This window comes from Bos indicus x Bos taurus, chromosome 4 (assembly GCF_003369695.1).
Source record: "Bos indicus x Bos taurus breed Angus x Brahman F1 hybrid chromosome 4, Bos_hybrid_MaternalHap_v2.0, whole genome shotgun sequence".
NCBI lineage: Eukaryota > Metazoa > Chordata > Mammalia > Artiodactyla > Bovidae > Bos > Bos indicus x Bos taurus.
This window is the reverse complement of record NC_040079.1, coordinates 112,244,930-112,259,379: the sequence shown is the minus strand read 5'-3', so window position 1 is coordinate 112,259,379 and position 14,450 is coordinate 112,244,930. Positions and strand designations below refer to the sequence as shown.

The window sequence follows — 14,450 nt, the reverse complement described above, 5'->3', positions numbered from 1 at the left end:
CGACACAGATGCCCCAGAAAGTTATCATGTGACCTACCTTGATTAAAGTTTTGTAATTAGTGATTGTCCTTCTCTGAAGAGGTTGAGACATTTGAAGCTAAAGTCCATGATTTTTTGGAATACATTATGTTCTCAATACAGAATATTAGGGAATGAAGGGTTTAACAGGCCCACAGTTCAAAAGCATGCAAACCTTCCAAAAAGCTTTCAGTTGGCAGGGCTGATGAACTGGAATCGGGAGATTTAGATTGACATATATACACAACTGATAACTATGTATAAAATAGATAACTAACAGAACCTACTGTATAGCACAGGGAACTCTCACCAATACTCTGCGGGAACCTCAATGGGAAGAAAATCCAAAAGGGGGGATATACGTATATGTATGCCTGATTCATTTTGCTGTACAGCAGAAACTGATGCAGCAGTGTAAAGCAAATATATTCCAATAAAAAACTGAGACCAAGGCACGAGCTACTTGTCTCCTTGCATGGCCCTGAAATAAACCGTTCTCTGCTCAAAAAAAAAAAAAAAAAAAAAAAAACAGCTTTAAGTTAATATGGAATTTAAAGCACAAATAAATATTCATGAATTATTGATCATTCTCACAGCAGTAAGATCTTACATGGGCAAAACAATTGATCATTTACAAGAAGTTTTCTCACTTATCCAATTTTACATCAACATTACTAGTCACCCGGCAAAGCCAAGCCGCAGGTGACTCTCTAGCGCCCTCTGAAGGAGACCTCTGGTTTTGCAGACACACCTGGGGTCTCCCAGCCTTTGGTGGCAAAGGAGCCACCCCTCACCTGCAGCTGGTGGAGCATCTGGCCGTTTCCGCTGCTCTGAAAAATGCTGGACGCACTCAGCAGTGTTTCTGACAAAGTCTTCAACTTGCCCACAAAATCAAAAGTATGATTTACCTGCAAAATAAAGCACATCAGGGTGTGTCTCTAGTTCAGCTGTGTTGCACTGGGCAGATCCTCCAGCCCTGTGGCTGCCACAACAAGGAGATACACATTGTGTGCAACTTGGCCATCAGAGCAAAGATCTTCCAAGGCCACACGTCACCGGATAAGGTGACCGTGCCAGTGCCCCTTCCTCCAGGCTCCTTCCACTGCACGTTGCCCATCTGTTCACCATGGAGTCTCCAGGGTACGGGTCACTCTAAGAATGAATGTTCCAGTATACACTGGCTAAATAAGACAACATCTGCCCACACGTCCTCCTCAACCATACATTCTCAACTAGCATCTATGATCTGGTTTATGATACCCAACTCTATTTAGGAGAAAGCAAAACTGTTTCTAATTAGAGGATAATTTTTTTTATTTAGAGGATAATTGCTTTTTTTGTGTTGGTTTCTGCCATACAGCAACTCAAATAAGTCATAACTATATATATCCCCTCTCTTCAAGCCTCGCTCCCCATTCCCATCCCATCCCACTTCTCTAGGTTTTCACAGAGCGCCGGTTTGAGCTCCCTGTGTCATACAACAAATTCCCACCAGCTGTCTATTTTACACATGGTGCGTAATGTTTTTACATTACAATGCTACTCTCTCAATCCATCCTACCTACTCCTTCCACCGCTGTGTCCACAAGTCTGTTCACTAAGCCTGTGTCTACGTTTCTTCCCTGCAAATAGGCTCGTCAGTACTATTTTTCTAGATCCCATATATCTGCATTAATTACAGTATTTGTTTTTCTCTTTCTGATTTACTTCACTCTGTATAATAGGATCTAGGTTCGTCCACTTCACTACAACTGATTCTCAACTCATTTCTTTTTATGGCTAAGTAGTAGTCAATTACATATATGTATCACAACTTTATCCATTCTCTGTCAACGGATATCTAGGTTGCTTCCATGTCCTGACTATTGTAAACAGTGCTGCAATGAAATCTGGGGTGCATATATCTTTTTGAATTGTGATTTTCTCAGGGTATATGCCCAGTAGTATGAAAGTGTTAGTCACTCAGTCACGTCCAACTCTTTGCAACCCTGTGGACTGTAGTTTGTCAGGCTGCTCTGTCCATGGAATTCTCCAGGCAAGAATGCTGGAGTGGGTAGCCACTCCAGGGAAATAGAAGGGGAAAAAGTATAAACAGTGACAGATGTTATCCTCTTGGGCTCCCAAATCACTGCAGACAGTGACTGCAGCCATGAAATTAAAAAACGCTTGCTCCTTGAAAAGAAACCTATGACAAATCTAGATGGCATTAAAAAGCAAAGACATCTCTTTGCCAACAAAGGTCCATCCAGTCAAAGCTATGGTTTTTCCAGTAGTCATGTATGAATGTGAGAGTTGGACCTTAAAGAAGGCTGAGCACCAAAGAATTGATGCTTTTGAACTGTGGTGTTAGAGAAGACTCTTGAGAGTCCTTTGGACAGCAAAGAGATCAAATCAGTCAATCCTAAAGGAAATCAACTCTGAGTATTCACTGGAAGGACTCATGCTGAAACTGAAGCTCCGATACTTTGACCACCTGCTGCGAAGAGCCATATCAATGGAAAAGGCCCTGATGCTGGGAAACACTGAAGATAAAAGGAGAAGAGGATGTCAGAGGATGAGATGGTTAGACAGCATCCCTGACTCAGTGGACATGAGTTTGAGGAAACGCCAGGAGATGGTGAAGGACAGGGAAGCCTGGCACGATGCAGTCCATGGGGTCACAAAGAGTCAGACACGACTTACCAACTGAACAACAATGCCCAGTGGTGGGATTGCTGGGTCATATGGTAGTTTTATTCCTAGTTTGTTAAGGAATTCCCGTACTGTTCTCCATAGTGCCTGTATTAATTTACATTATCACCAGTAGTGCAAAACTCTATTTATTTATTGCTGCTGGCAGAGCAAATGAGCATATGGGTTTTGTAAAATAATTTGGTATCATAAAAAATATTCATAGTCACTGACCTACAAAAAACTTCCTTGCCTTTTTCTCTCAAAATAAAAGGATACTGTCCTAAGGAAATAATTGAAATGAAATACAAAGCTATACCCATGAAGATGCCTCTGTGTGTGTGTGTGTGTGTGTGAGTGTGTGCACACTTAATCGTGTCCAGCTCTTTGCAACCCTGTGGACTGTAGCCTGCCAAGCTCCTCTGTCCATGGAATTCCCCAGGCAAGAATACTGGAGTGGGTTGCCATTTCCTTCCCCAGGAGATCTTCCTGACCCAGGGATCGAACCCGCATCCCTTGCGTCTCTTGCACTGGCAGGTGGATTCTTTGCCACTGAGCCACCTGGAAAGTCCCATGAAGATGCCTATGGCCACATTACTATATTTCTATATCAAAAACAGTCTAAATGCAAAGAGATAAGATTAAAGAGGGTTTGGGAGTCCAACCACACACCTCTGAGGTCACAAGGGCACAGGTCACGCCAGCTCAGGGGCTGGAAAGAAGCGAGGGGCTCCTGCTGCTAATTCCCACCAGGAGTCCAGGACAGGATGAAGCGCTCACCAGCACATGGCTGCCTCTGCCGCCTACTGCCCTCCCCGCCCTGCACGTGTGCCCACCCTCTGCTCGGCTGCTGGGGTCTGAGCCATAAAGGGAGGTGCAGCCTGTCCATACGCCTCCCCTCTGCCTTCACATGACCCTGGGAGGTGTGGACCCACATGACGTCTGTGGGTAAGTGTGAGCCTCTGTTCCTAAGGATGAGCAAGCATGGGAAACACCAAGGGGCACATGAAGAGATCCTTCTATTCAAAAGACGAGGCCAGTGTATGCATCAGAATAAAGGTCTTTATCTGGAACTGATTTAGGGTAAGACAGGAAAAAAATGTATGAAGCAACTACTGTGTATTTCAAGAAACATCCAGGAGCACAGAGGAGGTGGTGAGGAGGCCGTGATGACATGGGAACGACCCCACAGGAAGAGGTGCAACCCAGAGGCTGAGCACAGGCTCGGAGTCAAAGCAAAGGGGACAGCCTGGGGACTGGTCTGGAGCCATAACACAGACCCCACTCCAGCCCTCAGAGGAGGCTGGAGACAAAGAAGGAAAAGGACAAGTCAGAGACAATCAAGACAGATGCAAGAGATCTAAGCCAGGGAGGACTCGGAACTCAGAGCAGAGAAAGGGCTAGATAACAGGCCCAGTTATCACAGGAAGGGGAAAACCACTGCTGAGTCTGCACATCTGAAGACCATTTCTGGTTTTGTTTTTTTTTAATTAAAGTATGGTTGCTATACAGTATATATAAGTTACAGGTATACAATATTGTGATTCACAATTTTTAAAGATTATACTCTATTTTAGTTATTATAAAGTACTGGCTATATTCCCTATGCGGTACAATATACCCGTGCAACTTATTTCATACACAAGAGTCCGTACCTCTTGCTCCCCAGCCCCTGTTCTACCCCCTCTCCCTAGTGACAACCACTAGTTTGCTCTCTATATCTGTGAGTCTGCTGCTTTTTTTAAGGGTTGTCTTTTTATTACTGTTATTTGCACTGGATCTTTGTTGCTGCACACCGGGCTGTCTCTAGATGCAGTGAGCAGGGGCTAATCGTCACTGCTGTTCGCAGACTTCTCATTGCGGTGGCTTCTCTTGTTGCAGAGAACAGGCTCTGGCACCCTGGCTTCAGTACTTTTGGCTCTCGGGCTCTAGAGCACAGGCTCAGCAGTTGAGGCACATGGGTTTAGCTGTGCCTTAGTCTCTCCACAGACAACAACTACGATTCCACAGGAAGCGGACTCTTCCCGGACCAGGGATCAAACCCATGTCTCCTACACCAGCAGGCAGATTCTTACCCACTGCAACACCAGGAAAGTCCTGCTTCTCTTTTGTTATATTCACTAGTTTCATTTTTTTTTTTTAGACTCCACATTTAAGTTCTTGTCTTTCTCTGATTTATTTCACTTAGCATAAAAAACTAAACAAATCAGCAAACAAAACAGAAACACACTCAGAGATTCAGAGAACAAACTGGTGGTCTCCAGTGAAATAGGCAAAGGCACAGACTTCCTGGAGAAGCCCTCCCCACTTCAGGCAGCAGGACTGGAAACTACTGGAAGCCTCATGGGCACCAGATGAACCGAGCAGATCAAAATAACAGCACAAAGCCTGTGATGATTAGACGTCCCTGGAGTCACAGCCTACAAACAAGGCTGAGACCTGTGTGTTAAACCTAAACAACAGACTGTCTGCAAAAATGAAAGGTATTTCTTACAGTCTCTGAACACAACAGTCAAAATGCCCACAATACAACCGAACATCGCCTGCTGCACACAGAACCAGAGAACTCACAAGCCGTCAACTGACGCCAATATTGAGACAAAGCTGATGCTGGAACGATCTGGCAAGTATTTTAAAGCTGTCATCATAGAAATGCTTCAACAAGCAATTCAAAATTATCTTGAAGCAAATTAAATAGCAGAAAATCTCAACAAGAAAATACAAGTTATTAGAAAGACAGATAAGCACAGGGCAGTACAGAACTGGAAAACGCCGTAACAAAAAGTATTTTAAATTTGCCAGATGACCTCAAGTAGAAGAGTAGAAACGACAGAGGACAGGACCAGTGAACTTGAGGACAGGATATTACACATCAACCAATATGAGCAAGAGGAAAAAACAGACAAGGCGGCCAGAGCTTTGGGGACCTGTAAGACAATAACAAAAGGTTCCATGTTTGTATCTGAGTCCAAGAAAGATAGGAGTGGGGCTGAAAAGCTATCAGAAGAAATAATGGCTGAAAACTTCCCCAAACTGGTGAAATAGAAAACTTACAGAATCAAGAACTTGAACAAAACCTTCAGACGGTTGTAGGGAGACCGGGAGGCTCGGAGCTCAGAGCCCCCCCTGGAAGTGGGCACAATTCTCAGAAATGCCACAGCCTCAAGTCTTATCTTCACTTCTACCTCCTTGGGAGAAACTGCTTGGGTTCTCTTTTCACCTATCAATCACCTAATAACTGCTGGTTTTAGAAAATAGCCTGTCTTACTTGCAGTTAATTCTGACTTTACAAAAATAAAGAAAGAAAGAGGTGACTGGATCTCAGCATGAGATCTTAGCTGTGGACTTATTTTTTCTGCTCATTATTTTCTTATTTACATCACCCTGCTCCCTCCTCAGCATTCAGAATATTTGCCTAATGCTTCTAAGGGGAATGAGGCCTGAGGGACCTGGAGGAGGAACAAGGTTTCTGAGTCAAAGGACATGAGCTGGAGGCCAGGTTGGCCAAGGACTGTGGAGAGACCCTGAGCAAACCATCTCAGCTCTGAAGCCGGGTTTACAAAGCAACCTGCTGAAGGTGATCATCTCTCATGGTGCTTGGATGTGGCTGGCTGGCTGTCTGTCCTGGCTCAGCCATCTCACAGCTGTCACCTTAATTAACCCGTGGCCTTGGACTTGAGGACAAAATGATGACAGCACACAGACATCCGAGGTCTCTGGGAGCAGCATGCATCTCCGGGGCTGGGGATTATCTGGTTTCACAGAACAGTGTATTCCCAGACCTACTGATGCTGCTTTCTCAAGGGACTGCCGCTTTACAAGGGATTACTTCAAACTAGTCTATTCGTAAACGTAATTACTTTTTCTCTGGGCAACTTTGCTGCATTTTGATAAAATGTTTCATGTTGAACACTTCCACCCACCCGAGAATCTCCTTCCGGGGTGAACGCTGAGGACCTACTTTCAGATGAGTGATCTGATGCCTGCAGTCAGACATCGAATGAGTGCGAGTTCTGTTCCCTCCGAGGGGCTCCCCAGGGACAGTCGCTGCCTCCTGGGGCCACAGTGCTCTGTGCACACACACAGTCCTGTGTGCAGGGCGCATGCGCCTCCAGCCTGTGCCTGGTTCACTTACAGACTCCAGTCCTGGGAGGCTCCCACCTCACGGACATCGTTCATCTTTGACAAGCAGCAGAAAGCAGAATTTTCATTTCTATTCAGTTACTTAATCATCAGGCTTTATGTCCATTTAATGGTTAAAACACCAGTAGCCTCTTTCCATCTGTAACCTGTGAGGCTGATTCTCATCCTCCCAAAGTTCCCCTGAAGGCAATTACGTGCTGAAGGTGCATAAACACCACGCACCAATACACACAGGCATAAAATCATGCAGAGCATCTGATCAGGAATCTAGTGTCCCAGGCTGATAATAGTAAAGGGTGCTGCAGGGTACAAGCTCTTTCCCACATGACAACCTAACACTGTAAATACAGCTGGTGAAAAGCATTTAGCTATGGAGTCCACAATATGCTTCCATGTACCAGCTAATGAGGGCTTCCCTGATGGCTCAGCGAAAGAATTCACTCGCAAGGCAGGAGACACAGGAGACATGGGTTTGATCCCTGTGTGAGGAAGATCCGCTGGAGAGGAAATGGCAACCTACTCCAGTATTCTTGCCTGGAAAGTCCCATGGACAGAGAAGCGTGGTAGGCTACAGTCCATGGGGTTGCAAAGAGTCAGACACAACTGAGTGACTGAGCATGCATGCACCAGCTAATCAGTATGGGAGAGTAAACCTCACCAGCCTTCACTATGTTCCATCTGTAAAATGGACCTAGTAGCACCTACCCGCAGGCTTCCCTGATGGCTCAGTGGCAAAGAATCCACCTGCCAATGCAGGAAATGTGGGTTCAGTCCCTGGGTCGGGAAGATCCCCTGAAGAAGGAAATGGCAACCCACTCCAGTACTCTTGCCTGGAGAATCCCATGGACAGAGGAGCCTGGTGGGCTACAGTCAATGGGGTCACAAAAGAGTCAGACACAACTCAATGATTTCAAACAACAAGCACCTGCCCTACTGGGTTCTTCTGAGATGTGAACGAGAGAGGATCTGGGAAAGTGACTATGATGGTTCCTGGAACCTTGGAGAAGCACGTGGTTCAATCTGCATCTGAACGTGTTGAGTGCAGAAGCAGGAATGGGTGTCCACCCACACGGCCCCCACCCCCGCCCCTCACCCCATCAGAAGCCCTAAGGCCAGCAGTGACCAGCCTCCCCTACCATGACCTCCCATAACCACCCATCCTGTGGGAAGCAGTCTGCTCCCCACCCTGCTGCCCGGTGCTGTCGCTGGGGATCCGTGTCCCATTTGCCCACAACACACTCCTCTGAGGACAGAGCTGCTGTGCTAGCACTTGCATCCTAGGGTAGGGATACAGTGAGGTGTGACAGAGAAGCAAAACATGGGCCTTGGAGACACACAGACCTAGGTTCAGAAGTCACCACTGCCCCTGCTGAGAGATTCTGCCATGCTGACTAGCCCCTGAGACTCACCCGAGGAGTGAGTGAGGTCACTGCTAACACTCCTTGTGGGTGTGAGGGCTGGATGAGGTTCCAGCAGGGATTCCTCCCTAGTATCTCTCCCTCCACCTCCTCTCAATATATATTTGATAAACTGAGACTTAACATTTAAGAGCTGATGAGCTTTGTACTTTAATTCCATGTGCAACCATGCTCAGTCATGTCCTACTCTTTATGAACCCATGGACTGTAGCCCACCAGGCTCCTCTGTCCATGGGATTTCTCAGGCAAGAATACTGGAGTGAGTTGCCATTTCCTTCTCCAGGAGCTTTGTGGGAACTCCTTATCCCTCAGGAGCCCCAGGTCCCTAAGATGAAGAAGCCCACGCAGGACCCACTATGTGGGTATCTGGTCATCCCCCCGCTCCAAGTCCACACTCAGGCCCGGTCTGAAGGGCAGGGCTGGCCCATGCTGGCTGCTTCGATATGAGGCTCTGCCACAGAGATCTGGAGGGCTGCTGGGAAGGCTTCTTCCTCTTGATCTCACTGTGGAGTCTCCACCCGGCACGTGACTCCTTCCAGAAGCTCCCTCAGAGGCTTCTCCTCTTGATCTCACTGTGGAGTCTCCACCCGGCAGGCGGCTCCTTCCAGAAGCTCCCTCAGAGGCTTCTCCTCTTGATCTCACTGTGGAGTCCCCACCTGGCAGGCAGCTCCCCCCAGAGGCTCCCTCAGAGGCTTCTCCTCTTGATCTCACTGTGGAGTCTCCACCCAGCAGGCAGCTCCTTCCAGAAGCTCCCTCAGAGGCTTCTTCTCTTGATCTCACTGTGGAGTCCCCGCCTACCCCCCAGAGGCTCCCTAGAGGCTTCTCCTCTTGATCTCACTGTGGAGTCTCCACCCAGCAGGCAGCTCCTTCCAGAAGCTCCCTCAAAGGCTTCTCCCTCTTGACCTCACTGTGGAGTACCCCCCTAGCAGGTGGCTCCTTCCAGAGGCTCCTTCAGAGGCTTCTCCTCTTGACCTCACTGTGGAGTCCCCCCCTAGCAGGTAGCTCCTTCCAGAAGCTCCCTCAGAGGCTTCTCCTCTTGACCTCACTGTGGAGTCCCCACCTGGCAGGCGACTCCCCCATAGGCTCCCTCAGAGGCTTCTCCCTCTTGATCTCACTGTGGAGTTCCCCCTGGCAGGCGGCACCTGCCAGAAGCTCCCTCAGAGGCTTCTCCTCTTGATCTCCTGTGGAGTCCCCGACCCCGACAGGCGGCTCCCCGCAGAGGCTCCCTCAGAGGTTTCTCCTCTTGACCTCACTGTGGAGTCCCCACCCAGCAGGCAGCTGCCTCCAGAGCCTCCTGGTTACCCAGCTCCCGTGCACCTGGCCCCCCGCACACAGCACCTTTCCAGGCTCTCCTCCAACAGCAGGGGCTGCTGCTGGCCTGGCACCTCCTTGTGGACGACTCCCTGATGCAGATGATGCCCCCAGGCCTGGCTTGGTCCAACCTCACTGAGAGTCACCGAGTGTAGACCTTCTCCAGCCCCCAGTACGCAGATGCCCCTGAAACCATACCAGGAAGGCTCCTGGGCAACCTGGCCACCCAGCTGGCCAGAACCACACTCTCCCCAGGGAGGTCGGGACCCCAACCCTGGTTGGAGGCCACGTCCGGTCTTGTCCCTTCCTCGGACACCCTCCTAGCCCAGCAGAGAGGCTTCTTGCTTTAAAATTCTCTTCACATCACTGACCGGCCCATCACCCTAGCACCTTGATACAGTGGTATCAAGTTAAGAGGAAGCTTCCTCTTAACTCTCCCTGCTGTTTCTCTTGGTTGAACCCTGACCCACAGACCAGGAAGGAAGCCTGTGGACACTGCTCTCAGAATGAATCGCTCATCACATTATTTCTGGGTTATTTCCTCAGATGTTTGTCTTCTCTTTCCCCATTGCAGGGTGAGCTCTTCAACAAGAGGATGGTCACACTAGCTGTTACAGTGCAGAATATAGCCCAGTATATAATACTATAGTGCATATAATATTGTTATCAATGATATTATGTGTAATAATATTCACTATAACAATAATAACTTTTTGTTGAATTTTTTAAGTTGAAGTTAAAATAAAGCTGTGATATAGAGCCATTTTCTGTGAAATTTCTAAAATACCCACAGTCCTTAAAAGCTTAATGCACTGAGATTATCTGAATAACACTGGCTTTGGCTCTAGGCCCCTCTGAAGCACAGGCCTGAAAGGATGAACGCCTGACGCCCGTGTAGATTAACGTCACTTCACTGTGAGAGCCCAGGCTTTCGGTAAATACCCCTCCAAATGGGCATTCTCAAGATAAAAGCAGAAGTTATCAAGCACGTTCAGAATCAGCACAGTTCAGTTGCTCAGTCGTGTCCAACTCTTTGTGACCCCATAAACCGCAGCACACCAGGCCTCTCTGTCCATAATCAACTCCCGGAGTTTATCCAAACTCATGTCCATTGAGTCGGTGATGCCATCCAACCATCTCATCCTCTATCATCCCCTTCTCCTCCTGCCTTCAATCTTTCCCAGCATCAGGATCTTTTCAAATGAGTCAACTCTTCACATCAGGTGGCCAAAGTGTTGGAGTTTCAGCTTCAGCATCGGTCCTTCCAATGAACCCCCAGGACTGATCTCCTTTAGGATGGACTGGTTGGATCTGCTTGCAGTCCAAGGGACTCTCAAGAGTCTTCTCCAACACCACAGTTCAAAAGCATCAGTTCTTCAGTGCTTAGCTTTCTTTATAGTCCAACTCTCACCTCCATACATGACCACTGGAAAAACCATAGCCTTGACTAGACAGACGTTTGTTGACAATGTCTCTGCTTTTTAATATGCTGTCTAGGTTGGTCATAACTTTCCTTCCAAGGAATAAGCATCTTTTAATTTCATGGCTGCAATCACCACCTGCAGTGATTTTTGAGCCTAAAAACATAAAGTCAGCCACTGTTTCCCCATCAGAATAAACAGTGGCAAATACAGCCCCTGAGCTGAGTCACAGGTGGGAAAGAGACTCCACATGGCAGCCGTAAGGGAAAGGAAACATGAACTTGTAAAACCTACTTGGACCCAAAATAACCCAACTGCTTGGATGACCACCACTAACTTTTCAGCTTTTAAGTTGTGAGTAGCATCTGAAGCCTGGAAGTTCAGCACTAATAGGACTGGTGATTCCTCCTCGGGTCTGACAGGCCCCATGGCTTCCTGAAGCCCCTCAAAAGTGTCTGCGGACTCATAAGCCACTATCAGAAAAAAAGATGAGACTGCAGGAAAACACAGCACCATCATCTCAGAAGAAAGCGTAAATATGACCAATGATAAATCCTGAATTGAATGGGGTTTCCCAGGTGGCGCTAGTGGTAAAGAACCCACCTGCCAATGCATGAGACATAAGAGACCCGGGTTCAATCCCTGAATCAGGAAGATCCCCTGCAGTAGCATGGTAACCCGCTCCAGTATTCTTGCCTGGAGAATCCCATGGATGGAGGAGCCTGGCGGGCTACAGTCCATGGGATCACAAAGAGTCAGACACGACTGAAGCAATTTAGCATGCACGAGAAGGTAAGAAGCCTAAGAAAGGAAAAACGCAGAGCTGTGCAATGCCCAAACTCCTCCAGGGAAGCTCTCTACTTCTTCACCTGAGCTTGCCTGCCATCAGGCGGAGTGGGGCGGGGACCAAGGAATGAAAGTGAGGGCACCAAAGGCTCACCACCAACTTGAGAAACGACACGACCAGACCCAGACCACAAACACAGGGTCTGACTCTCCCTTCATCACCAGGTGCCCACCTATTCTCCACATCCTCCTGGGACCACCTGACCGGCCTCCTTCTTTCTGTCTAATTGTTCCCCCTGCATTAGTTACTCTAAATAACACCTCCTCCCCCCAGATGTCCTGAGAGAATGATGCAGCACATCTAAGCTCAACAACAAAGGGCACAGGCAAAAAAAAAAACAAAACAAAAAGCAAAATGAATTGTCATCAACATAAGAAAACTGTGTGTAATACGAGCTATACAACAATCATGATAAATATTTTAGCAGCCTGCTCCCCACTGCACTTCTTGTACGGTCTGTAACACACTTATTCAGTCACACTCACCTTCTGAATGACTTTATTAATCTCTGGAGTGTTTGGTGTATACAGTATCTTTCCATGTAATACAGGTTTTAGGAAGGACCACACCAAAGCGCCATTTGGAGACTGCAGAATTTCCTGATAAAGCTTCAAGCAAAATGGTGCTGTCACCATTAAAAAAAAAAAAAAGTGTTACTCATGATACAGGATAACAGGAGAATTCACTTATATAGCCATGACACCTCATTTTCAAATGAGTGGTTTATATATTTTTTTCATGATTCAGTTCTGAATTGGGGCAGTCAGGTCAGAAATAATTTTTTGGTCCCTGTCTTTAGCAGTTCTTTGCCGGGAGCTGGTGAGGCATTCCGCTCGTGACAAAGGTCATGAGGAAGGAGGCTCGACATACGCAAAGGCGGGATCGAGCCTCAGGAGTCCACCCGGATATTCTCGAGCATTTTCCCCCAAAAAAACCAGAGTCTGCCTACTTTATTGCTTTGTGCTCTCACCTCTGACTTTACTGGGGGCTGTCCCCTACCACCATCTCGCTCTCTCTCTGTCAAAGAGTTAACTTACAGCTCCAATTAATAAAGTTCCTGGGCAATTAGGAGTGTTTAAATCCAAACCCCTCAGATGGCTCTCTAACTCGCCTGACAAGTTTACCCGGACTCCTGCAGCTATGCATACGATTGTTTACAGTCTCCTAGCCTCGAGAGGCACGGGAAGCTTAAGATATTCAAATAGCTTAGAGCCTCTCAGAGAGTTAGAAACTGTCAGAATAAACTAGTAAAGGATTTCATTGATGAGTCAATGCTTGTTGCCAAGTTTTCACATCCCCTGAATTGTATCCTTGAATGTGTATTAATTAATAGTTGGTATATAGAAAAAATAAGTAGTGGCCTTGGTGTTAGTAACTTTAGACCCTTAAGGTAATAAATTCTTTCCTTTGTTGTAAGCCCATTACACATCCGCCCTATAGGAATGCAATTTTATCTTTGGAAGATGGCGCCAAACCTTAAAATAATTACTCTTAGAGAAAATAAGTCTTTGTTGATAAGTCCTTGTCAAGAGTCATAAAATGTTAGTAGGCCTTCTGGCCAGAAGATTATGTAAATCACCTAAACCATTTGTATACGATAAATTTGCAGGAAAGAAACCCTGGTTTTTGATAAGAATCAAAGACTGCTGACTTTGCATCCCCTATTATCCTCTATGTGTAACTTAGGGTATAAAAGCCCCTGTTAAAAATAAAGCTAGGGGCCTTGCTCACCAATGCTTGGTCTCCCCGTGTCATTCTTTCCTTTAACTTCCGGCTGAAGTCTCCATCTGGAGCGTGGATATCCTCTGCGACCACTTATTTGCCTGGGCTTCTAAGACCCACTCGAGAAGGTGTCTAAGGTGGGGCACCTTCCGCTATTCGAGAGGGCGCCTGCGGCCTCCGTGGTCAGAGCTAACCTGGTGTCACGGGTTATATTGATTTTCCGCGTAAACCAAGCTACTCAGCCTCTTTTCTCCACTGAATTTTCTTACTGAGCTATCCTCATTCTATTACTCTTTATATCTCTAATTACCATTTGAATAGGTCGCCGACACCGTCTCCCCTTCGAATACCCTGGATCAGCCGGGGCTGGTCCTCGGCAGTTCTTTTCTCAAAACTTTGTTCCCATCGATATTTTGAATGAAAAGGAAATATGATTTTCACATTTTTAAACTAAATCATCAGTAAAGCTACCAAATAATGACAAAGACACTTGAAAATGAAAACAGTGATGTAAAAGGAATGCATCTGGTGTTTAATCTAGAAAATTTTCATTTCAACAGTCACAGTATCAAGATTAGAATTAGGTTTTTCTTATGAAATGCTACAGGCTTTTTCATAATCCTAAAGATTTAGCTTTATGAAATGCTACAGGCTTTCCTTTGTTGCATTTATGAAGAACTGTTGCTACTACTGACTACTGACTAACTATTGAGGTACTGACTACTTTTGTTACATTAAAGAGCCTGCTGCTGCTGCTGCTAAGTCCTTCAGTCGTGTCCGACTCTGTGCGACCCCATAGACAGCAGCCCACCAGCTCCCCCATCCCTGGGATTCTTCAGGCAACAACACTGGAGTGGGTTGCCATTTCCTTCTCCAATGCATGAAAGTGAAAAGTGAAAG

At 46.7% G+C, this 14,450-nt stretch overlaps 1 protein-coding gene across 1 annotated transcript in view; it reads right to left on the bottom strand.

Moving 5' to 3' along the window:
- The window catches only part of ABCA13 (ATP binding cassette subfamily A member 13), a 353,566-nt gene that overhangs the window by 270,019 nt on the left and 69,097 nt on the right, over positions 1–14,450 (bottom strand). The window contains exons 18-19 of the mRNA XM_027538443.1: positions 12,314–12,453; positions 813–926 (exon numbers count right to left, since the gene is read on the bottom strand). Of these exons, the coding sequence (XP_027394244.1) occupies positions 813–926; positions 12,314–12,453 (254 nt within the window). The remainder of the gene's footprint in view (positions 1–812; positions 927–12,313; positions 12,454–14,450) is intronic.